The following is a 27,555-nucleotide window of genomic DNA, read 5'->3' on the forward strand; positions in this document are numbered from 1 at the left end:
ACACGAACTTTCAATTATTTTCCAAAAAATAAAAATTTCACAGGAATTCGATTATTTAAAATAGAATTTGCATGAATTTTTTCGAAATAATCAAATGTTTTAAAATTTGTCAATTCTTTGTAGTAATTCAATTATTTTCATAAATTTTAAAATTTTTTTTAGGGATTTAATTATTTTCATAAATAATAATATTATTTGGAGGAAATCAATTATTTTCATAAATAACAATATTCAAAGAATTCAATTATTTTCAAAATTTAAAAAAATTCTTCGCAGAAATTCATTTATTTTCAAAAAATCTAAAAAAAATATCGTCGTCAACATTTCAATTATATTTATAAAATGAATAAACAAAATTCTTCTACAAAATATAATTATTTTCAGAAATTTTAATAAAACTCATTGCAAAATTAAAAAATTTTCATAAATAATAGTATTTACCACGAGAATTCAATTATTTCCGAAAGTAATAAAATTCAATTATTTTCTCAAATTTAAATAAAAATTCGTGTCAAAATTTCAATTATTTTCAAAAAATTTTCTTAATTGATTTTCAATATTCAACAATTTTAAAAAAATTTCACAGGAATTCAATTATTAAAAATAGAATTTGCATAAATTTTTTTGAAATACCAAATTAAATTTTTGTAACAACCCTTGATAATTAAAAAATAATTATTATAGTTATTAGTAAAATAACATTTTCACGACATAGGAAAAAAACTTCCATTAATTTTTTTAGTTCAACTTAAAATATTAAAGGATAAAAGAATTAAATAATAAAAGTATTACTTTATATTTATTTTATCTATTATTAATATAATAATATATGTACATTATTTAAAATGTATAACCTGTAATCTAGCCTTGGAATTTTTATTGTTGAATAATTGAAAGGGAATGGTATAAAGTAATTCAAAAAATAAGAGATGAAAAAAAAGGTTTTTGAAAAGTATATTATATGTTCTTGAGAAAAGACCATGGCGTTTGAAATGGAAGAGTTCTAGAATGTTGATGCCCTACTTAGCCGACCTAGATCACACACCATGACACACCATAATATATATATTCTCACAATTTCAAAATGATTATAGAATCGAGAAATGTGTGCTCGGTGGTGATACCTAATGATCACCTATTTATTCCCATTGATTCTCATTTTACTATAGCACACACAATTTCCAATTCAATGATGCACCGAAAATTTATTCATCTTCACGACTATACATTTTCAATCATTTACCAACACTTGTTTTTCAATTTGCCCGAGATTCAAAATACAAATGTAGTTATAAATTTAGAAAAAATACAAATTAAATGGCCAATAATTTATTAATATGATTTAAATAAACGATTATTTTTCACTATATTTACAAATATAAATAATTACTTTGAATTCGAATAATTTTTAAATCAAATAAATTTTACTCTTTTTGCCAATAATTCTCGTGTCTCAATCTAATAAATTTTATTCGAACCATTAATTTCAGTATTTGTGGCAAATAAATTGTTTATTTGAACCAATAAATTCGTGAAATATTTTGAATTGAAGCAAATATTTAATTAACACCGGGGAAAATTTTTATTTGAACCAAAATGATTTATTTGATTTAAATAAACTGTAACTCTGAACGAGTTACAGTTTATTTAAATCAAATAAATCATTTTGGTTCAAATAATAATTTTATTCAACACAAATGAAATTTGTATTTCAACCAAATAACATTTTTATTTCAACTAAATAACATTTTTATTTCAACCAAATAAATTTTTATTTTAACCAAATAAAATTATTATTTCAACCAAATAAAATTTATTTATACTAAGTAAAAGTTTAGTTACTTTTTTCTATTTGTTTGACGTAGGGAAAAAATTATAGTTAACAAACATAAATATTTATTTTTTAACAGACAAGTAATTGTTTTTTGAAAATAAATAAATTTTCTTATGCTGGAAAAAAAACTAGTCTATTTTAACTACTTATAATATTATATTTATAATTATTTTCTGTCTTAATTATAATTTTGAATAATAAATGTTTGTTGGAAATATGATACTTAATTAAAAGATATAATTAGACTATAAAGTTATGCATATTATGAAACAAGTGTATTTTGCAGTTAATTACAAAAGTACCCTAATTTAATGATACTCGTTTGTTTAGAGTAAATTTGCAATTTTTGAAAAATATATGTCCATTATAATCAACGATTTAAATGAAAAAATATTTTCTCTTCAAATTTTTGTCTGAAAAATGTTTTTCCACAATATTTTTTTGTCAACAATATAAAAAATAAAAATTTGTAAACAAAAAATATTGTTTTAGCGTAAAACGGATTTTTTTTCTAACTATTAAACATAAACGTTGTGAACTTCACCCACGTGAGAAAGGCAAATACCATTTCAATTAAATGATATTTGCTCTTTAAATAATGAAGTTATTGGTTCAATTAAAATTTATTTGATTTAAATAAAAATTATTTAAGTAAATATTTTTTTTGCTTTAAATAAAAATTATTTAAAATATTTATTTCATTTAATTAAAAGTTACTTGATTCAAGGGATTGTTTATTTATTAACAAACAAGTAATCATTTATTTAAATCAATTTTTTTCAGTCGATTTATATTTATAGTTAAATTTTTTTTGTTAATATTTCTAAATTTATATTTATTTACATTTGTTTATATTTAGGTATCTATATTTATTTATATTTATTTATATTTATTTATATTTATTTATATTTATTTACACTTATTTATATTTATATTTAAAACTTATATTTATACTTATAATAAAAAGAATAAAAAAATTCCACACACAGAAATGAAAATAAAATAGGAAAAAAGAAGACCGTAATTTTTTGGTATTATTTCGAGTTCGTATATAACTGTCTGACTTAATATTTGGTTTCACTACTGCCGATGGTAGGTGTGCGACATCAGAAACCTTCTTCCCACGCACGTAGATTTATAGTCAAGGATATAATACCTTTGATCATGTTTTTGAAATTCCTTTATATATCTGATTCCGACCTTCGTTTTTTCTTTTCTTTCTGAACCCGTCAAAGTAGTTATTAAAATAGATGATCTTAAAATAATCATTAAAGCTCTTTTTTTTTAAATACCTGTTTCTCTCTTTAAGTAATTTAAACATTACTTGTTGTTTTTGTACCGCATATTTCAAAAATCATTATTTTTAATGTTGAAGATTTGTCTTTATAATTTTTTATCAAAATTAAAGTTAAAATCACTAAAAAAAATTGAATTTTAGAGAATCTACAAATATTTGCAGGAATTCAATTATGTTCAAAATTTTTTTTTTAAATTCTCGTCAAAATTTCAATTAAAAATTTTTTAATAATAAAATTCTTCTTTAAAATTTAATTATTTTTATAAATAATAAAAGTTTTTACAGAAAAAAAATTCTTATTAATTAATAATATAATTAATTATAAATTAATTAATTCATTAATTTTATTATTAATTATAATTAATTATTCTTATTAATTCTTATTTTATGCAAATTTTAATGCAAATTTATATTAAGAATAAAACTCATCATTGTAATTTTAATTATTTTTAAATACAATTTTAACCAAATTCCTCGAAAAATGTAATTATTTCTTAAAAATTTTATTAAAATTTGTCAAAAGAATTCAATTATTTACAAAATTTTGTTGATGAAAGTCTTCATAGGAATTCATTTTTAAGAAACATGCAATTATTCAATAAATTATTTATTTTTCTTTTTAAAATTGGAATCTCATAGAATTTTCGAATAAAAAAATTAATTAAAAAATAAATTTTAGTTAAAATTTTAAAGTGAATTGAATTTTTTTTTTTTTGTAATTATTTCAAGTTTTCATTTTTTAAATATTTAATTGAAGAATTTCGAAACAATCAAAATTGCATAAAATTAAATGGTAAACAAATGAATTTGAAAATTCTCTAGGAACTTTTGCAACAATTATTAAAAATAATTGATAATTGTTCATTTATTTCTTTCAAAAAATTTTAATAAAATTTATGAAATTAATTACATTTTTCGAAGAATTGAATTAAAATTGTATTAAAAATAATTGAAATCCTGTGAAGAATTTTATTATTTATGAAAATAATTGAATTCCTTTGAGAAATTTTATTAAAGTAGAAGATTTTTAAAATATTTTAATTTCAGCGAAGAATTTCATTATTTGTGAAATGTAATTGAATTCTTGCAAAAAATGTTTGAAAATAAATACATTTTTCAAGGAATTTATTTACATTTTATTATTTATGATTTTGATTATGAATTGATTTATGAATTTTATTATTTATTATAATAATTGAATTATTGAGAAGAATATTAAAAAAAAGCTCCAAACAATTGATTTTTTTCGAAAAATTTATTATACAAATTTTATTGTAAATAATTGAATTCATGTGAAATTTTTATTATTTTAGAAAATAATTGAATATTTGTGTAGAATTTTGTTAAAATTGTTTTTAAGAACTAGAAATCTATTGGGAAATTTTATTAAAATAATAGTTATACAAATTATTGAATTCAGAAAATTTTTTAAAAATAATTGAATTTTGTTAATTTTGAAAATAATTGAATTTCTGTAATGAATATTGTTATTTATGAAAATAATTGATTTCCTCCGAATAATTTTATTATTTATGAAAATAATTAAATCCCTGAATGGAATTTTAAAATTTATAAAAATAATTGAATTACTACGAAGAATTTAATGCCAAATTTTAAAACATTTGATTATTTCGAAAAAATTTATGCAAATTCTATTTTAAATAATGGAATTCCTGTGAAATTTTCAATTTTTTGGAAAATAATTGAAAGTTTTTGTTGAGTTTTGTCAAAATTTTTGTTTAATAATTGAATTCTGTTTTGGAAAATTGTATTAAAATAGTTGAATATTGAAAATCATTAAATTAAGAAAATTTTTTGGAAATAATTGAAATTTTGACATGAATTTTTATTTAAATTTTTGAAAATAATTGAATTTTATTACTTTTGAGAATAACTGAATTCTTATGATGAATACTATTACTTATGCGAAAATGATTGAAATTTGCAATGAATTCTATTAAAATTCCTAAAAATAATTGAATTTTGCAATTAATTTTATTAAAATTCCTGAAAATAATTTAATTTTTTTTTTTTTTTGAAAAATTTTATGCAAGTATAAATTATTGTAAAACATGAAGATAGCGATTATTCCGAGTCGAAGACTCGGAGTCTTCTTGGAATTTTCACTGCCATCTGGTGGCGACCTTGGCGTTCTCAAGTGAAGCAATCAAACCACCATTTTTTCCCTCAAAAAATTTATTCTAATTAATAAAATGCAAAAAATATTATTCTGACAACAATTTAAATTGTGTTTTTCGTGCCGATTTATTAAGAAAAAAAACTTAGTGATTATTTCTAAATAAATCTCATTTTTTCGGTTTTTTTAAAAATCGTTGCGAACTTCAAACTCATGTAAAAATTTGAAATTTTATTTCACTGCGGAGAATAATTTTTTTAAAAAGAAAAATTGAAAATCCTTCGAGTCACGAAAGTGGAAATATTGAGTACAGAGGAAAGATTCGAGAGTAGACGAAAAGGGCTATCATCCAAAAAAGAGGGCTCATAGTTTTTTTTTTCGTTTTACTAGGTAAACATATTTATTCTAAACCTTTGTCTTTTTTATTGGATCGACATGTTCGAGGAAGCTTGAAAATGTTTTCGCTTGATTAACCACACTAGTTTCTATGGTGACCCACAGCTGATGCTCATCGGTATCCAAGAATTGATATGCATATGCAACCACGAGGCGTACAAGGCGATTCACGTGAAACCCTTTGCCTGTGTGTTTACTTTTGTGCATCCCCCATTTCGTACATTCCACACACACATTCACACACAGTAATGCCGAGGCCAAGGAGCGTTAATTATATGTTTTGTGTGCTCTGAATATTGAACATAGAAATTCTCAGGCAGCAGACTTTGACTATAGCTAAGACTTCTGAATCCCGCATCAATTTTCGAGAAACTTTCTTCAAAAGTGCCCTGGAGAATCCTCCATATATTAAAACAAAGTGTAAATTAGTATCTAGAGAAATTATCTTCTTATCTTTTATTCATTTATTTATTTTCTTTTTCCTTTAATCAAAAGTAAACAGTGAGCACCTACTTGAATTAATTTAATGTACACACTGGAAAGAAATTTTGTCTGATTCAATGAATTCAAATTATGTTATTGAATATTAGGTGGGAATTTAGTATTTACACAAGTATTTTTTTAAACATAAACATTATTGTTAATAATAATATAACAATGATTCTATCACTCGGTTTTCAAATTAATTATGTGTTGAAGTTAACGATCACTCCGAGTCAAGCCAACAAAAAAAAAAAAAAATGGCTTGACTCGGAGTGATCGTTAACTTCAACACATAATTAATGTTAATAAGTGACATAAACATTAATGTTAATAAACAACATTAACATTAATATATTTTGAATTCAATTTTTCTTTGTTTGAATTTCCCGCCAACAGAGTTCATTGAATTGCCACCCAGATGGCATGAAAATTCGCTCACAAACGAAATGAAGCATCGCCTAAAGTTGTTTAACTTTTTGAATTAGAATTAGTTAAAATTAAAAAATAACTAATTTTCTAGTAAAAAGTCAGCCTCTGATTCAAACAGTAATATTTTGCTAATGAAATAGTTACTAATAATAATTAATTAATAATTATTAATTAAAATTTAATTAAATTTAGTTACATTTACTTTTGGGTTATGTAAAAATAACTGAAATTTTTTGTAATTAATTTAATTATAGTGAAATTTGACTATTTTTGTAATTATTTCTTTACTAATAATTACTATAATTATCTACAAAAAATAGATTATTTTTTCTTAACTACTGAAGCAAAAAGTCGGCCACGATTTTGCTAATAAGTTATTTTTAATTTTAATAACTAATTCAGATTTAGAGGGGAAGAAAAAAATATTAGAAAACCAAATATAATATTTACTTTCATTTCGTTTGTGAGCGAATTTTCATGCCATCTAGGCGGCAATTTAATCAACTATTTTAACGCGAAATTCAAACAAAGAAAAATTTAATTAATGATATATTAATGTTAATAATTTATTAACATTATATTTTATATTATTGTCTTAAAAAAATATTTATTTTATAAAACATGAATAATTAATTAAATCTAATTAAAGATTTCACTAAACAAAAATTACGAATTATTTAAAATCTAATTTTTTTCATTATCTATTCAAACATTTTGTTTTTGGACTGTAATTAACGTTCCTAAAGTTTCAAACATTCAAATAAATATTTTTTTCCTCCTTCAGTTTGTACTTTTTTAAAAATTATTTTGTTCATTAAGAATTATAATTATAATTATTCATTAATTAAGAATTATATTCTTAGCTACACTGAAAAAAAAAAAGTATTGAACCAAGAAAATTTTTCTTGGTTGAAGAAAATCGTGGGATTGAATACGGCCAAGACTATTAAAGTATTGATTCAAGAAAACGATTTTCTTGACATAGGATATTTGGGAGAAGAACATATATTCTTGATCCAAGAAAATATGGAATTCGACCAAGAAGTTAATCTTCTTATACGAAATATAAAATGTATTAAATGAATAAAATATTTTCTTGTTCTAAGAATATATATAGATGATTGAATTATTTTATTCGATTCATTCAATGTTTTGTAACGTTCGTTCAAGTAATTCAAGATTAAATGAAGAAAACATTTATTTTGTGAGAAGAACAGATATTCTTGATCCAAGAAAATATGGAATTCTACCAAGAAATTAAGTAGCATGTAAGAAATGCAGAATATATTAATTCAAAATCATTTATGTATCAAATCAAGAAAGTATGTTCTCTGTCCGAGAAAATATTTTCTTGATTTGAGAAAATTTATAGTTTTCAATCAAAAAAATACTTTCTCAATACAAGTAAATTATTTACTTAAATTACCCCCCCCCCCTTACCTCCATCCCATCTTTTCTAATACTTAGGTCAAACATTTTTATTATTTAATTAATTAACATTTATATTTTTTATTTAAATAATTAAATAATTATTATTTTACATATATATTTACATTTAATTAATACTTAACACAAATACAACAAATATACCTTGAAAGAAAATTTTCCACGGTCGGAGGAATTGAACTCGGGTTGCACGCACCAGAAGCCGTCACGCTACCACTATGCCATCCTAGCCTCAATGGACAGTTTTCAAAAACTGATATTTAAGTTGCATATACATTTGAAGAAAAATATTTTCTTGGATCAAGAACACCGGCATTGTGTTAAGTAAAAAAAAGTTTCAAAGCAAATAAATAAAATGATTCGATTCAAGAAACATGAATTCTCCAGACAATACTTTATTATTTCGCTTAAGAACATATATTCTAGATTCAATACTTTTTGGTACTTCGGAAAAGTAAAATATTTGGTTGAAATAATTACATATTTAGTTCCGCCAAATACTACATTCTTAATTCAAGAATTCTGTTCAATGCTAATAATTACTTGACACAAGAAAATGAATTTCTTTCTTCAAATAAATATGGGATTAATTGAATATAATTTTTAATCGACTTGAAACAAATATTTACTTATATTAAGATCTTACACTTAATTGAATTGAATAAATAAAATATTTCATTCCAGAAAATATAACATTCTCGCAAGAAATTAATGATTTTGAAACATGAGAATATAGAAATGCTTCAAGTAAAAGAAATGCTTAGATTAATTAATATTTCTTTGAAACAAAATAATTTTTAATTGAGTTGAAACAATTATTAACTTGTATTAATCTTCCCATTTTCTTGGCTCAAGACTATGGGTGTTGGATGAAATAAATAGTTGCTTTAAAGGAAATAAAAAAATTATTTGACTCAAGATACCAAATGACTCAAGGTAAATTACTTGACGTGAGAACATGATATTCTTGATTCAATACTTTTTCGAGACTTGGCGCATGTAAAACAGTTCGTTTGAAACAGTAAGATATTTACTTATGTCAAACCCATATTTTCTTATTCCAATAACTTTGATCAATGCTCAAAATTACTTGACACAAGAAAATAAATTTCTTCCAATAAGAAAATATGGGTTTGTTTCAAGTAAATCAGGTCAAGAAAATGCATTTACTTGATTCAATGAACTTTTTTTTTCAGTGTAAGAAAATATTTAATTTTAATAATTTTTTTTTTATTTGTCATTAATTTAAAAAATGTTTAAGTAAAAAAAATCCGTTTATTTGAACGTTGAAAACTAAAAAAATTATAGGTAATTGAAAATTATTTGATAATTTTATTTTATTGATTCAAATAAAATAAATAAATATAAAAAACATTTTTTTAAAATAAAATGATAGTAAAGCTATAAATAATAAAATTGTTACTTTATTTTTATTACCCACTCGTATTATTATTATTATTATTTATTAATGACAAGTGTATTAAAAAACAAATGAGACAAATAAATTTAAATTACAATTGTTTACAATTATTTACAATTGTAATTAATAATATTCATGATTAACTGCAGATGGTACAAGGTCATAAACAAAACAATAATAATTAAACGTTTACTTCTCTATTGGTTAATGGTAAAACAGAACTATTATCAACATATGTTTAACCTTATGTCGATAAACTGAAAATATTCACTGGCGGTAATGTAGAAAATTTTTAAGAATAGCCAACAGTTGGTACATTACCATCTACTGTATAAAATCAATTTTTCACTATTTTTCCATCGAGATAAACTATTTAATTTTATTTAACATTTATTTTACATTATTTTGACTCTCATTTTTCAATCAAATTTTATTTTTATTGATTTAAATTGAGGAAAAATATTTTTAATTTTATCATAAATCGATAAAAAAATGAAGATTGAAAAAACGTTTATACATTAAATTTTTATTTCAACAAACAAAGTAAATAAATTATTAGTTGTCTGTTATCAAATAAATATTTACTGGAGTCAAATAATTTTTATTGAAATCAAATAAATTGGATAATAACTTTAATATTTTAAGCAAATACTATTTAATTCGCAGTTTTTTTTTTGAAAGTATCAAATTGATATACCAAAGTAGATCAAATTGATGACAAAAATTTAAATCAATTTATAATTTGATCCACAGTTTTGGTATCAATTCGTTACAGTTGGACACTGTCAAGTGTTGAATTAAATAGAAATTAAAAAATTTCAATAAAAATTGTGAAAACTTGAAAAATTTGATAAAAATAATTCATTTTATAAATTCTTGGTTTTAAATAGTTTAATTAATTATTTATTTATTTTTTGATAATAATTCTAATATAAATTATTTTCCTTTTGTTTCAGGTGAGTAAACAACATGTGTTTTTTGTCGACTTTCTTTCGTAAGTAAATATAATATTTAACTGTATAAAATTATAAATTATAGGTAAAATATAATTATTAAACGAATAATTAAAATTCCAATCGAAAAATTGTTCTGCAATATTTTTGTGGAATTGATAAATAATTAATTAAATTGAAAGAAAATAGCGGAAAATTGAACCTCAATTTCTTGAGAAATATAATTATTTAATTATTTAAAAATTACAGAAGAATAACTTTAGAAAAATTGAGTTTTTAAAATTTTTCACGAATTTGAAAATTTATTTCTAAAAGTGTTAAATTTTAATTTGAATTAAAAATACAAGAAATAGATTAAAATAATAAAAAATAAAAGTATTAAATTATTCTTATTTTTATTGTCTATTATTTTTATGAAAATGGAATGAATAAAATTAAAATTTCAGAGAATGTGAATTTAATTTTTAATATGAATTTAAGTTTTTCTTTCATTGTACAGAAGATATGAACTAATTTATTGAGATTGGAAATAATGATATAGTTTTTATTATAAATTGAAGAAAGAATGTTATTGAAAATTAAAATTAAATAATAAACTTTTAATTTTACCTGGCGTTGCAAGGTTTCTTCGTAATTTTTGACAAATTTTCGGATTTAGATAAAATCTTTAATATATTTTTAGGACAAATTTAAAAATACTCATTTTTTAAAATTAAAACTTCATTTTAAAACTGGAAATTCTTTTTTTTTTCTTAAAATTAAGTACATGAAAAAAGAAAAAATCACGGTGATTCCTGAAATATAATTAAGATTAATTTGATTAAAATAATGGATTACTTATTATCAATTAAATATTTACTTGAATCAAATAATTTTTATTTAAATCAATTAAATGTTTATATTAATATTTTCGTCAAATACTAAAATTATTGATTTAAAATTTCAAATACAATTTAAATTGACCTAAATAACAATTATTTGACTCAAGAAAATATTTACTTGATAATAATAGATAACTAATCGGTTATTTGAATCAAATAATTTTATTCAGTGTAAATACTTATTTAACAATAAGCAAGTAATTGTTTAAAATTTTAATTTTTAAAATTTTATTTTACACTGTAAGTAGTTTAAAAATAGAATTAAGAAAATTATAAATATTTGGTATTTAAATATATGTTTAAATAAGTTTTTAAATATTAAACGAAAAAGTTTTCGAATTGAACAAACCAGTCTGACCATTCGTTGGTCTGCACTACTCAATCACTGAGCTGAATTCTCTCTGGCATGTAGAAAACTTTCAGTAAAGGAAACCACGGCAAGCCTATTAAATTGCAACTGAGGTTTGAATCGTATTAATTTCCTCTACTGTGTGTAGTCCTGTAGTCTATTTCTCACTTTTTTTTACTTCAGTTTTTTTCCCCGAATAAAATGAATACTTTTTTTTATATATACTTTTTTTCTTGACATGTTATATACACATTTTACGAACATCGATCAGATATCTAATAAAAGTCTTTTATGTGTTTCATAAAAATCTAGAATCTTTTTATGTACGTTCCTAAAATCGAAGCTACTTAATAATGTATAAATTTCGGTAATATAAAAATACGAACCTTAATTATCTTAACCATTATTTATTACTATTATCTAAATTGAAGTTGAACGACTATAAAAAAATTGAAATTTTCACAGATTTTTTTTTATCTTTTCTAGCTATGAGAAAAGAATTTTAAAACATTTTTTGCTCTTTTGTATCCAAACTACAGTTATATCTTTTTTGATATATACTGCGACTTTTTTTCTACCGTCGAATCTTTGAAGTTTATTTTATTTTTAACTTTTATAAAAAAAATAATAATACACTGATAGAAAATTTATTCGAATCCAATAACGGATTTACGTGTCTAGTGTCAATTAAATATTTACATTTAATTAAATAATTCAGAATTTGTATTTTCATCAATTAATTGGTATTTGAATTAATAATTTCAGTATTTGAAGCAAATACGATTTACTTAATTCGAATAAAAAATTATCTAATTCAAGTAAACATTCATTTCATTAGAATAAAAATTATTTGATTCAAAGTAAATATATTTATTTTATTCGAATAAAAGTTATTTGATTCAAGTAAACATTCATTTCATTCGAATAAAAATTATTTGATTCAAGTAAACATTCATTTCATTCGAATAAAAATTATTTGATTCAAGTAAATATTTATTTTATTCGAATAAAAGTTATTTGATTCAAGTAAACATTCATTTCATTCGAATAAAAATTATTTGATTCAAGTAAACATTCATTTCATTCGAATAAAAATTATTTGATTCAAGTAAATATTTATTTTATTCGAATAAAAGTTATTTGATTCAAGTAAACATTTATTTTGTTCGAATAAAAATTATTTGATTCCAAAGAATATTTATTTCGTTTGAATAAAAATTATTTGATTGAAGTAAACATTTATTTCACTTGATTAAAATTTATTTTATTCCAGGAAATGTTTATTTCATTTAAATAAAAATTATTTGATTCGTGCAAATATTTATTTAATCTAAATAAAAATTATTTGATTTTAAGAAATATTTGTTTGATTTGAATAAAAATTATTTGATTCCAAGAAATATTTATTTAATCTAAACAACAATTATTTGATTCAAGTAATTATTTAATTGATTTTGATAATAGTCGAATAATCAATTATTTTAATCAAATTTTTTTCCAGTTTTAAAATAATAATAAATTTTGAAAAAATATGTGAAAATACACGAAGAAAAAAGTTTAATTTGAACCAAATTCTGTTGTAAGTTAAGTAAAAATGCATTTGTCTCAAATAAGCCTACTAAATTATTTAATTTTTTTAAGTAAAAATTTTATTCGTGACAAATAAAATTTTTATTTGAACTTAAATAAAATTTGAACTACATCCAAATGTTTATTTTGAAACAAATAAAAATTTTATTTGGCTCTGAGAAAAATGTACCTTTTTTTCTAGGTGTATAAAAAACGTCTTAAAGAATGGAGTATTTTAAAATATCTCAGACACCTTTTTCTGCATATTTTATGAACTACTTGGTTAAAATTAATTAAATTAACGATCAAAATATTAATAATTAAAAACCTTCTCCTCGATATTATGAAAATGTTCCACAAATTATTATTTATTCATATTCTGTCCTCATAATTTTTAATCTTTTTATCTGACAATGTGAAAAGTGGTCGATAATTTCATGTATATGCGAATGAGCTTTTTTCTTCACGAGTTGGATTAAAATTGTTTGTCATATACCACATTTTTATGTAATTTATATAATGCTTTTACAATTTATATGATTGTATGATACCATATATCAAAATATAGAGGTCAATTGTTTCTTAACGAGCATTTGAAAGCAACAATTAATTTTATTAATTATTTTCTTTATTTAATTATTTATTTATATCATGAAAATTCACCCTCTTTCTCCTTTTTTTCTTGTAAAAACAAATAAAAAATGTAGGTATTTTAGTCTTTGAAACTTTAAATAATTATTTAAATTATTAATAATTATTTGAGTAAATAATTTCTCAGAGTTTTTAAACTTGAAAAATTTTTTCCACAAAGGAACCAAATATTATTGGTTCAAATATTAAAATTATTAGTCTTTAAATACAACAATTACTGGTTCAAATATTGAAATTGTTCGTTAAAATACTGAAATTATTGGTTCAAATATTAAAATTATTTGTTTAAATCCAAAAATTACTGGTTCAAATATTAAAATTATTCGTTAAAATTTAAAATACTGAAATTATTGATTCAAATAAAATTTATTTGATTTCAATGAAATTTGTTTAATTCAAGTAAATATTTATTTGATAATAGACAAGTAATCGGCTGTTGGAATCAAACAAAATTTTTTCTTCAGTACAGTACTTAATAAATTATTAATCAAGAAAATTTGCAATTAATACATTTTTCCGAAAATTACACTACAATTTTCCTGTTTGTTTTTTGATCACTTTAATTAATACATAATCTAATTATGTTAACTCCATGAACTTACTAGTGATAATTTCGCTAAAAAAATATACGATAAGAAGATTGCTAGTGATATTTTATATTTGGATTTTTTAACAAAAATTATTTACAACTTTAAAATTTTTATCAAATAATTTTTATTTTCAAATTTTTTATATAATAATACATAATCTAATGTAAGTTAACCCCATGAACTTATTCGTGATAACTTCGCTAAAAAATTATACGATAAATTCATTATGTATACAAAAAAGATGTTTTATATTTCATTTTTATATCAATAATTATTTATACATTCAATTTGTTTATTACAAATTCAATATTCTGATTATCAGTTACAATATTCTGATGATATGAAATAATGATTTTATCACTCTGGCATCTTAAATTTGTTATAAAACATGAAGTTTTATAACTTATTTATTTATTTATTTATTTATATTATTGTTGTTTTTGGATAATTTTACAATTAAGGAAATTCGTAAATAAATGCAATACAACATATTTGGAAATTTTAATAATTTTTGGAGTGAATTAGAATATTCTTCAGGGTCAGGAAAAAAGGCAAAATCAGTCAGTAAAAAGTCTGGAAATCAGAGAACCACTGAGAATTTTTAGGGAAATTTTCTCTTTTCAATTTTCAACCAAAAGCCACCTTCCGGTAATAAAAGAAAACAATCTTTCTTAAATTTGATCGGTACAGATGTTTTGCAACATGATTGAAAATTTAAACTCACTAAAAGATAAAATAAAACAACTTTAATCTCCATTAGGGCGAAACGATTTCCAATACAAATTCGCGGTCCTATACCAAATGGAAAATAAGTTGCACTACTAGCATTGACTCTTTTCTCGTTCAAAAATCTCTCTGGAGTGAATTTTTCTGGATTTTCGAAATATTGAGAATCACGATGAATAGCAAACATGGGAAACGTAATCGACATCCCTGGACTCACAGTTATTGGTTCTTTTTCAGATGAAATTGGAGGAAGTTCGAATTTGCGGTTACATATCCTGTCAACAATTCCAATTGGATAAAGTCTCAAAACTTCATTAATTACCGCATCCATATAGGGCATGTTCATTATATCTTGATATGTTGGCTCATGTCCTGGGGAATTTTCAAAAACATTATCAATTTCTTGTTGTAATTTTTCCTGCACCCCGGGGTTTACTGTTATTTCATGAAGAGCAAACGATAAGGCCGATGAAACAGCATCTAAACCACCAACAAAGAAAAGTACAACATTTGCCGTAATCTCTTCAAGAGATAATTTTCGATTCTCATTTTTATTGTCCTGAAAGTCCATCATCCATTGAAGAAAATCCTGCCTCGTGATTCCCTCCTCTTTTCTAAATTTTATATTCGAACTTATTACATTAGTAAAAAATCGATTTACTCTTGAATTGAAGATCGTTATTTTGAATAGTTTCGATAATCTCTTGAAATTTCTGATGAGTAGAAATTTTAATGATAGAATACCATCGAAATTTGTCGCTTTCCGACCAATCATGTAGAGATTATTTTTTGGATCTCTCATTGAATCGATATTAATACCAAAGGCACAGGTTGAAATCACATCGGCACTGATTTTAGTAAAAATATCCTTGAGATTAATAATGTTCTGAGAATCATTAGTGGATATTTCAAGCAGAGCTTGCGTGAATTTTTCCGCACAATTTCTCATTAAATTAAACATCATTTTCATTTTACTCGACGTAAACGAGGGACTCAATATTGTCCTCATTTCCCTCCACTGATTATCCTTCAACGAGAATAATGATCTTCCAAAAATTGGATCTATACTTTCGTTCGTAAATCCACGATGATTGATGAATGATTCGAAATTTTTTATTCCAATTGATTTTATTATTTCTGGATCACGAATCACAATGACTGGTGTTTGAAAATCAAACATACCGAAATATTTTTCATTTGGAAATTTATTGTATAATTTTGTCACCAGTTCGATGTAATTTAATTTTCTTAATAGACAAGGAATTATGTTTCCGAAAAAAGGCAGTGGTTTCACGTATGGAATATCCAAGTGATCGAAAATATTCTTTTTTGGATTATAAAAATAGTTGTAGTACAAAAGCCCAAGAAGAAAAATTGTAAGAATTAATGTTAATAAATCCATTATGGAAAATGAATGGAAAACAAATTATAACTGCACTCACTTTTCACTTAACTAAATGAATTTTATTATCGGAATAAGCGTTTCAAGCGAATGTACAAATGTTTATATTCATTCTGACAAATATCTTATCTGCTGGTGCGCTTCTTTGAATTTATCTTCATATTGGCCTAATTAAAAAATCTACTAATTGAATTTAATTTAATTAATAAAATAATAATTTAAATAATAATTATATTACAGAAATGTGAAAAGAATATTCCGCTCTATTGAGATGATAATAATAATAATAAAATAAAAAAAATTGGTACCGTGAAGCTAGCGACCCGCCAGCCGCCAGACGCCTAACAAATCCATAGGCGTCGCAATTGAATAATACGAAATGATCAATTCTTCATTCTTTCCTTTTCGCGATAATTTCTTTCACTGTAGAGTTAAATACAAATATTTTACAAACATAATTTAACATAAAAATCAATTGTCTATTAACAAATAAATTTTTTAACAGCTCTTAGCTTCGCGAAACTCGAAAATTCGATTGTCTGCTAATTGTCGGATAGAGTATTTTGACAAGGAATTTTGACAAAATTATTTTACTAGAAAAATTCTTGTAAATAAACATCTAATGAACAATAGGCAACAAAAAATAAACAAAAAGAAGTCAAAATACTCCATCCGCCAATTAGCAGACAATCAAATTTTTGAGTTTTTCGAATTTAATAGCTTTAAAAATTCAATTGTTAATAAACAATTGATTTTTTTGTTGCCTATTGTTCATTAGATGTTTATTTACGAGAATATACTTTTGTAAAGTAATTTTGGCAAAATCCCTAGTCAAAATACTCCATCCGCCAATTAGCAGACAATCGAATTTTTGAGTGTTTCGAAGTTAATAGCTTTAAAAATTCAATTGTTAATAAACAATTTATTTTTTTGTTGCCTGTTGTTTATTAGATGTTTATTTACAAGAAATGTTTTTAGTAACATGATTTTGGCAAAATCCCTAGTCAAAATACTCCATCCGCCAATTAGCAGACAATTGAATTTTTCAGTTTTTCAAAAGTTACAGCTTTTAAAATTCAATTGTTAAAAAACAATTTATTTTTTTGTTGTCTAATGTTCATTAGATGTTTATTTACAAGAATTTACTTTTGTAAAGTAATTTTGGCAAAATTCCTAGTCAAAATACTTCATCCGCCAATTAGCAGACAATCGAATTTTTGAGTCTTTCGAAGTTAACAGCTTTATAAAATTCAATTGTTAATAAACAATTAATTTTTATGTTAAATTATGTTTGTAAAATATTTGTATTTAACTCTATAGTGAAATAAATTATTGCGAACAGGAAAGAATAAAGAATTGATCATTTCGTATTATTCAGTTGCGACTTCTTTGGATTTTTTAGGCGTCTGACGGATGGCGGGTCGCTAGCTTAACGGCACCATAAAAATTAACAATTAAACATTAAACATCGCTGGATTTCAATTATTTTTAATAAACATTTGTGTTGTTAGAATATGTCTACAATTTGTTTTTATGACAATTAAAAATTTTTCTCATTTCGTCCTCCATTTTTCAGCCGCCATTTTGAATTTCGATAAAGCGAACTAAATGTGTTAAAGAAGAAGGGAAAATTGTTACTTTTAGTTGACATTCTATACATTTTTGTTGAATTTTTTTTTTACATTTCTGTTTATGTTTAGAAAGTCGGAAAATTGATTTCTTTTGTTAAAAAAAAATATGTGAGAGAGAAAAAGAGCTATAGAATTGTTTCTGTTTTTCTACCCCAAGATCGAGGGTATCTGGCTCACGTGATAGAATGAGCCTTTTGTAAAGCTGACACCTACATGTCGGATACAACGATTGACAGTTGTTAGAAGCATCATTGATACAAGTTCTCCTTTAGCTCAGCCTCCCTTCTTCCCTTCTTCCCCTTTTACCCCAGCAGAGAGCCCTTTCAATGAAGCCACAACAGTAAACATCTTGACTGCTTTGACATGAAATATCGTGAAGCAGAAAAAAAATAATAAACAAACAAACAAACAAACCGTTTATATTGAAACCCATTTTATGCGGTAAAATTCTGTGCATAAAGAATAAAAATCAGCATTTAGAAAAATCTAATTACAAGTTTCGAACTAAATAATTAATTTCTTTAAAACATTTTAATACATTTTTTAAACATAAGTAGTAACATTTTTTGAAGGATATATTTGAAATTAAAGATTAAAAATAATTGAAATCCAGCGATGAATTTTATTGTTTATAAAAATAATTGAATTCTTGCAACGAAATTTATTAAATATTTTTCAAATAATTGAATTCCTGTGGAAAATTTTATTACTTGTAAAAATAATTGAATTCTCGAAAAACTTTTTTTCTTCATAAAGAACTTATAATTTAGATAGAAAAAATTTTTTTTTAAATCGTTGATTATAAACGTTGTGAAGTTCACCAAAGTTTTGATTTAAAAACTGAAATAAAAATTATTCGACTCAAGGAATTATTTATTTGTTAATAGACAAGTAATTGAGTTATTTGAATAAAACAATATTTTTTGTCAAGTGTAACGAATTAACAATTAATTATTTTATTTAATATATCATTACTATAGAATGTCCTTAAAATTCCATGTTATTTTAAACAAGTTTTAATGACTTTAGAAAGTTCAGAGGCTGAAACATCATATGAAATGAAACTACTGCTGATGAAGGAACATGTCTCTCCTTTAGTGAAGTCAAACTTAATGTAGCCGACAGGTTAGATGAAGGACAGTAAATGTGACGGTTCACAGTTGATTACAATGGTAGTGGTGATTGAACAAAATTAACAAAATTTCATAGTCCCCATTATTTTTCTGCATTGGGTAAATAAACAATAAAAATTGTTCTTGAATTAAAAAGAAAGATTAATAGTCTATGAGACAGATATACATTTACCTAATCCAAATATATTATATTTTCTTCAAATAAATTTGTTCTCCGGAAGTACTTTAAAAAAAACATTACAATCATTTATTTAAGTGTCTCGGTGTCTCTTTCTGGAGACATTCAGAAAATGCTTATTTTTTTAGTTTTATATTCTGAAAGAACATCATTTTTCTGGGAACTTCTTAAAAAGTAATATTTTAGAAAACGTTTTACTGTCTTCAAAAATATATTTCATTTCTTACTTCTTTATAATTTTTAAAAGTGAATATTTTTCAAAAAATTATAAGCTATTTTCAAATTATAAACAATTCTCAACTTATTAACAATTTTCAACATATTAAGAGGATACTTGGATTACATTTTTAACTATATCAAGAAAATGATTTAAATCTTCCATAAAATTATTTTCATAGTAATTTTTTGAGGGGAAATCAATGGTCAAAAACTATTTTGACCCTCTTTAAATTTTTTTAATTTAAATTTAATTAATTATTAAAAATAATGGATTTAAAGAAGAATTTTAGTTAAAAACATTTTAAAAAATTGAATTTTGAAGAAGTTACAAATGATTGCAGAAATTCAATTATTTTCAAAAGTAATAAAATTCTTATTTCAAAATTCAATTATGTTCAGAAATTACAAAAAAATCTCGACAACATCCCAATTTTTATCTTTATAAATAGCAAAATTCTTAGCCGAAATTTAATTATTTTCAAAAATTTTAATAAAATTCATTTGTCAAAATTTTAATTATTTTCAAAAATTTTCCTCATTTCAAAAATTTTCAATATCTACTATTTTAATAAAATTACCTAAAAGAATTCAATTATTTAAAAATTTTTTAATAAAATTCTTTATAACAATTCAATTTTAAGAAACATTCAATTATTCAATACTTAATTTACATTTTGTAATCGTTATCTTCATGTTTTATAATAATATTTTTAAAGTTGATTAATTTCAAAAAGGTTTGAATTTAAAAAGAAATTAGCGAATTAATAGAAATTTTGCGAAATTCAACTGAAAATAATAATAATTTTTATCACTTACTTTCAAAAAAGATACTTACTTAAATTTTTTTAATAAAATTGAATTTCTACAAAGTTTTTTTGAAAATTCTAATAAATAAAATTTTTGAAATTTTTCAATTCTATTGTTTCAAGATAATTGAATTTTTATAAACAAATAATTGAAAATTTTCGAAATAATTGAAATTTCTTTAAATTACATTTCTTTACATTATTTTCATAAAAGTAAAACTTATTGCAGAATTTTAATTATTTTTAATACAATTTTAATATCAAATTCATCGAAAAATGTAATTATTCTTAAAAATTTTATCAAAATTCAATTATTTCTTGAAACTGTAAAAAAATTCTTCTCAAGAATTCAATTATTTCCATAAATAGCAAAATTCTTCAGATTTTCTAAAAATTCTTTTGAATATTATTTTTAAAAAAAATTCTTCACAAGAATTCAATTATTTTCAAAAAATTTCCATAAAATTCCTCACAGAAATTCAATTATGTTTAAAAATTTTTTTTATTTTCTCCTCAAAATTTCAATTACTTTTATAAATAATTAAATAGTTTTCCACAATTCAATTACTATTTTCAAAAATTTAATAAAATTCTACGCAAACATTTAATTATTTTTATAAAAATAATAAAATTCTTTGCGGGAAGGATTCAATTACTTTTATAAATAGTAAAATTTTTTGCAGAAATTCAATTAGTATCAATAGATTTTAATAAAATTGTATTTATCAAATTTTTTATTATAATTATGAACAGACAAGATTATTTTAAAAAATTTGAAAAAATTCTTTGCGTTTAATTCAATTATTCTCCAAATTTTCAATTAAAATTATTAAAAAAAACATTATTTTCAAAAAAATTTAAAGAAATTCGTCAAAAGAATTTAATTATTCATAAAAACTCTAATAAAATTTTTTGAAGTCATTTGTAGATTTATTTATGTTCGAAATTAAATAAATTTAAATTTGATGAGAAAAAAACAGGTGGAAAATTAGGACAAAGCCAGAAAATAACCGGGAAATTTGTTGAACGAAAATAGTAGACACCCTGAACAAAATTTAATAATAATGGTATTTTTTAATCGTTTTCAAACTAAAAAGATTGCTTTTTTAATTTAAAAATGCTTCAAAAATTGTAAAAATCAATTTCTTCTTTCGTCAATTTTTTTGTAGATATTGTTCTCTAAAGTTATTGTGCTTATTCTTGAAATCTAATTTTTCTTTAATTCAATTTTCTTAATTTAATTTTAAAAGAGTTGCCTTTACAATTTTCGCAAAAATTCAATTATAGTCAAAAGTTTAAAAAATTTATCGTCAAAATTTCAATTATCTTTACATATATTAAAATTTTTCTCCAAAATTCAATTATTTTCAAAAATTTTAATGAAATTCTTTTTAACAAATTCAATTTTTTTTTAAATTCTCCTCCAGTCAATGATTTTCAATATCTACTATTTTAACAAAATTTTCCAAAAGAAATGAATTATTTAAAATTTTTTTTATAAATTTCTTCGCAATAATTCTATTATTTTCAAAAATATTCAATTTATGTTTACAGAGATTCAATTATTTTTATAAATATGTAATACAATTATTTAAAAATTTGTTAATAAAATTCTTTATGAGAATTCAATTTTAAGAAACATTGAATTATTCAATAAATTATTTATTTTTGTATTAAAAAAAATGAGGTATTTAAAAAGAAATATTATTAAATAATTCTTCTCAAGAATTCAATTATTTTCAAAAGTAATAAAATTCTAAGCAGAAATTCAATTATAGTCAAAAGTTTAATAAAAGTTATAGTCAAAATTTCAATTATTTTTATAAATATTAAAATTTTTCTCTAAAATTCAATTATTTTCAAAAATTTTAATAAAATTCTTGGCAATATTTCAATTATTTAGAAACATTTTAATAAAATTCTTGACAAAATTTTAATTATTTTCAAAAACTTTTCTCAATTCAATGAAAATTTTTTACAGTGATTCAATTATTTTTAATACATTTTTGATCTAATTTCTCGAAAAATGAAATTGTTCTTTAAAATTTTATTGAAATTCGTCAAAAGAATTTCAATTACCTATTTAAAAATTTGTTGATAAAATTCTTTAAATTAGAGTTGAATTTTAAAAAACATTCAATTCTTCAATAAATTATTTTTTTTGTATTTAAATAATTGAATTGTCGTAGAATTTCCTAATAATAATTGATTGAAATATGAATTTCAGTTAAAACTTTAGATAATAATTGAGTTTTGAAAAGGTTTCAAATTATAATCTTTGAATGTTTGAATTTTTTCAACTTTTAACTTACAATTGTGTAGATTTAATTTTTTTCTAAAAGTTGAATTGAATTTTCTTGAAGTTATTTCAAGTTTTTATTTTCTAATATATATTTTATTGAAGAATTTCCGAATAATCGATGAAATTTCGTAAAATTGAATTGTAAACAAAAGGATTTGAAAATGTTGAAAGAAATTTTTCAGAAATTATTAATAATAATTCATTTACACTTTATAAAGAAGAATTTTAGTTAAAAATTGTGGAAAACAATAATTGAATTAAAATAATGAAAGTAATTTTGAATAAGTTACAGTAACAATATTCTTATAATAGGTATAAAATGGTGATTTTATCAGTACAACATTTTTAATTATTATAAAACATGAAGATATCATGTTTTATATTTTCATTTCATGTTCTATAACAATTTTTTATAAGTTGATTAATTTCAAAAAGGTTAGAATTAAAAATTTTGTAAAATATAAATGTAGTTTTAAAAACTTGGAAAAATTTCGTTTTTTAACCTGGAAAACCTGGAAAAGTCAGGGAATTTGAAATGAGCAAAAGCGTGTCAACCTTGCATATTTTTTTAGAAAAATAAAAATTCAAAAAGTGTCTGAAAAAATTTATTTATTTATTTATTCAAAATGTTAACGAGTAAAACCCTTTCGTAAAAAGTACTAATAATAAAGATTGTACCTACTATAAATTATAATTACTATAAAAATAATTTTATCGAAGATTTAAATCATTTACTTGATATAGTTAAAAATGTAGTCGAAATCTCCTCTTAATTTTAAACTAATTAATAATTTTGAACTAATTATCAATTTTGAATTAATTATCAATTTTGAACTTTATTATCAATTTTGAACTTGTCAACAATTTTCAATTTATTACCAATTTTCACCTTATTAAAAATTTTCAACTTATAAAAAATTTTTGAAAATTATTAAAGAAAACAATTTGCCGATTAATCTAAAGTGCATGAAATGCGAATTGTGTCTCTTTCTCTCTCACTCGCTCTCTTAAAAAAGTGTGTGAGTTTCTCATTTTTGTATCTTGAATGTACTGATTGATGTGAGTGTGTGTGGGTATAAGGACCCTTGTGTAGCAACGGGGAAGAAAGTGCTTGGACCTGCGCCGTGCACTATCAATTGTGGTACAAGCGGGGGGGGGGTGTTTTACTGAAAGGGGTGGGTGCTTGCACCAGGGGTGTTAGTCACGGCCCATCTGCCCATCGTCCAACACGTAAGTTCGTTATTTTGACTATTCTTTATTCAATTTCACTTGTCAAACACTCGTGTGCCACATTTTCAAGTGCCTTCAGAAAAAAAAAATTCCCCAACATTTTTCGGAGTGAAATTAGTTGCATAGCAAAAAATTCAAAAAAAAATTTTCTATTTCTCCACCATCATTCGAAGAGCGCACAATGGATTTCTGTGATTCCATACCAAAAATGGCGGTTGCAGGGCAGAAATCGTAAATTCGATGTTTTTCTCCTAAACACATTATATTTCCATCAATTCAAAGCAAAACACAACCAAGTGATTCATAATTATTGAAAAGAAAAGAAAATTATACAATAAAAAAAAAATCTTTTTTTCTCTTTCAATTTTTCCATAATGAAAATAATAATAATAGAACAATTAAAGAAAAGTGAAAAATATTTTCTTTTTATTGTCTAAAAATTTTGAAACATGATTGAAATTTTTTTTTAGGAAAAATTTGCTATGTTTTTGGGGATATTATTTTCGTGTGTAAAATTTTTTTATTGTATTTTATTGAATATTTTTGTTTGATTGATTCTTTTGAAAAAAAAACCGATCGAGAATCGCGTGCGTTACGGAAGGTCAGTCTCTCTCTTCCTTTGAGAGCGAAAATATGTGGCACGTGCAACTCACGCTCAGTGATAAACAGAATGTAAATATATGTTAGGATAATATTTTTATATGTGCCAAGTATATAAAAGTAATAAAAAAAAAATTTACGAATAGAAATACGAAAATATTCACTATATAGATGAGCTTAATTCTTGTTTACAACATCGTAACGCTGCGTTATCTAGTGTTTGCTTTTTGCTATTTTGTCTATGAAATTTCTTGTCAAAATTAAGTGATGAGTGGTACTTGAAAATAGTGGCGTCGAGTAAGTTTGACACTTGATCTAAGCAAATTAAGTTGTAATTATTATTATTTGTTGTTATTATTATTACTATTTTATTATTATTATTATTATTATTATTATTATTATTATTGTTATTATTATTATTATTATTTCATTATTATTTTATTATTATTGCTATTTTTTCTCATTTTTGAATATTAAACTATTTCTATTTTTTCAATACATAAAATAGAATTTTAAATTATTATTATTATCATTATTTTTTCTTATTTCCGAATATTAAACTATTTCTATTTTTTCATAAATAAAATAGAATTTTTAATCATTATTATTATCATTATTTTTTCTCATTTTTGAATATCAAACAATTTCTATTTTTTCATAAACAAAATAGAATTTTTAATCATTATTATTATCATTATTTTTTCTCATTTTTGAATATCAAACAATTTCTATGTTTTCATAAACAAAATAGAATTTTTAATTATTATTATGATAATTTTTTTTCTCACTTTTGTATAATAAATTTTATTTCTATTTTTTTTATTCAAATACACTGAAAAAAAATTTATTTTATTCAAGTAGACATTTAATTTATTTGAATAAAAATTATTTGCTTCCAAGTAATCATTTATTTCATTTGAATAAAAATTACTTGATTCGAGAAAATATTTATTTCATTTGAATAAAAATTATTTGATTCGAGAATTGATTTATTTAATCTAAATAGAAATTAATTGATTCAATTAAACATTTACTTTATTTGAATAGAAGTTCCTTTGAATTCCTTTGAATAAAAATTCATTATTTTATTCCAGCAAATTTTTTATTTAATCTAAATAACAATTATTTGATTTAAGTAAATATTTTTTTGACAGTAGACAGGAAGTCGTTTATTTTGAATCAAATAATTTTTTTTAGTGTAAAATAGAATTTTTAATCATTATTTTTGCTATTATAATTATTTTTTTTTCTTATTTTCAAACATCAAACAATTTCTATTTTTTTATAAATAAAATAAAATTTTCAATTATTATTGTCATCATTTTTTGTTTCATTTTTATATAATAAACTTTATTTCTATATTTTTTATAAATACACTGCAAAAAAAAATTTATTTGAATCAAATAATTTTTCTTCAAATCAATTAAATTTGCTTCAAGTACTGAATTTATTGGTTCAAATACAGTTTGTTGGATTTATACATAAAAATTATTTGATTCGAGAAAATATTTATTTTATTTGAATAAAAATTATTTGCTTCAAGTAATCATTTATTTCATTTGAATAAAATTTACTTGATTTGAGAATATATTTATTTCATTTGAATAAAATTTATTTGATTCGAGGATTGATTTATTTAATAAAAATAAAAATTATTTGATTCAATTAAACATTTATTTCATTTGAATAAAAATTTGATTTCAGGAAATATTTATTTTATATGAATAAAAATTATTTGACTCAAGTAAATATTTTTTTGATAGTAGACAAGTAATCTGTTATTTGAATCAAATAATTTTTTTTGCAGTGCAGAATAGAATTTTTAATTATCATAATTTTTACTATTATTATTATTTTTATCATTATTTTTATTATTATTATTCTTATTCTTATTTTTATTCTTATTATTGTTATTCTTATTTTTATTGTTATTATTATTTTTATTGTTATTATTTTTATTTCAATTTTTTATTATAATTTTTTATTATATTTTTTATTATTACTATTGCTTTATTTTTTCTACTTATTAAATATACATTAACATACCATTATGTGTTCTTGATTTTCTATATATATTCTGATAACAGGCAATAATGTTTCTACATATAAGTTTTCTGTTTAAATATATCATTAGTGTAGGTAAATCGAATAAAAACAACTATAGACACTTAAGAATCACTGACCTTATTAAAGAAAAAGCAAATAATGACATAAATCCATATAGCAGTGTGTATGTACACCTATACATATATTACAAATTGTGGTGAATTGAAAATGCATTTTTGAGTTTTATAAAAATTAAGAATAATGAGTCTCATGGGAGGAATGCGCGCGAGCACTTATTTCCACTCGAGATAAACACATAAATTATGAATCAGACCATAATAATTGCTACAAGATTTTTAATTTTCTACCATATTTTTTTTTTATTCTTTTTATAAAAATGGATGAAAATAAAAGTGGATGAAAATTTTAAAAAATTAAGAAATTAGATTCTTTTCTTTATTTATATTATTCTAAAACTTAATTTCAGCTGAAAAAAATTTTTCTTTGTATTTTGAACGTTCAAATTAAAGAAAATATTTTTTTCGTACAGTGTAGTAATATTTTTTGGAAAATATTTCTTTTCAGTTAAATTCACACAATATTTATGCGATAAACGATTAAAAAACGAAATATTTTTCCCATACAAAAATAATGAATATTTTTTATTCACATATGTGAATGAAAAGAAAAAAATTCAAAAATATTTCGCAGTTATAATTTACAAAAGAGAAATATTTATTTCTCTTTTGTAAATTATAATTGCGAAATATTTTTGAATCAAACTTTTTTAAATTTTTGTTAGAAAAATTCTTTCCTTCTCTAAATATTGAATTTATTTTATAAATTT

General features: G+C 21.9%; 2 protein-coding genes across 4 annotated transcripts in view; one reads left to right on the forward strand and one right to left on the reverse strand.

Moving 5' to 3' along the window:
* The window catches only part of LOC122508202 (neo-calmodulin-like), a 154,715-nt gene that overhangs the window by 36,357 nt on the left and 90,803 nt on the right, over positions 1–27,555 (forward strand). For 2 of the 3 annotated variants that reach the window (XM_043621397.1, XM_043621398.1), the window contains exon 1: positions 24,038–24,062. The exons of the other annotated variant lie outside the window; for it this stretch is intronic. The gene's annotated coding sequence lies outside the window, so the exon portion shown is untranslated. Of the gene's footprint in view, positions 1–24,037; positions 24,063–27,555 lie in introns of those variants that run through there. 3 annotated transcript variants of the gene reach the window in all.
* Positions 14,896–16,648, reverse strand: LOC122508200 (cytochrome P450 9e2-like). The gene has a single exon (XM_043621396.1). It carries the CDS (start codon positions 16,561–16,563, stop codon positions 15,037–15,039), a length of 1,527 nt encoding a protein of 508 aa, XP_043477331.1. The 5' UTR covers positions 16,564–16,648; the 3' UTR covers positions 14,896–15,036.

Source organism: Leptopilina heterotoma, unplaced genomic scaffold (assembly GCF_015476425.1).
Source record: "Leptopilina heterotoma isolate Lh14 unplaced genomic scaffold, ASM1547642v1 Lhet_53, whole genome shotgun sequence".
In the NCBI taxonomy this organism is placed as follows: domain Eukaryota; kingdom Metazoa; phylum Arthropoda; class Insecta; order Hymenoptera; family Figitidae; genus Leptopilina; species Leptopilina heterotoma.

Coding starts and splice junctions, on each gene's coding strand:
- LOC122508200 (XM_043621396.1), bottom strand. CDS start 16,563: ATGGATTTATTAACATTAATTCTTACAATTTTTCTTCTTGGGCTTTTG.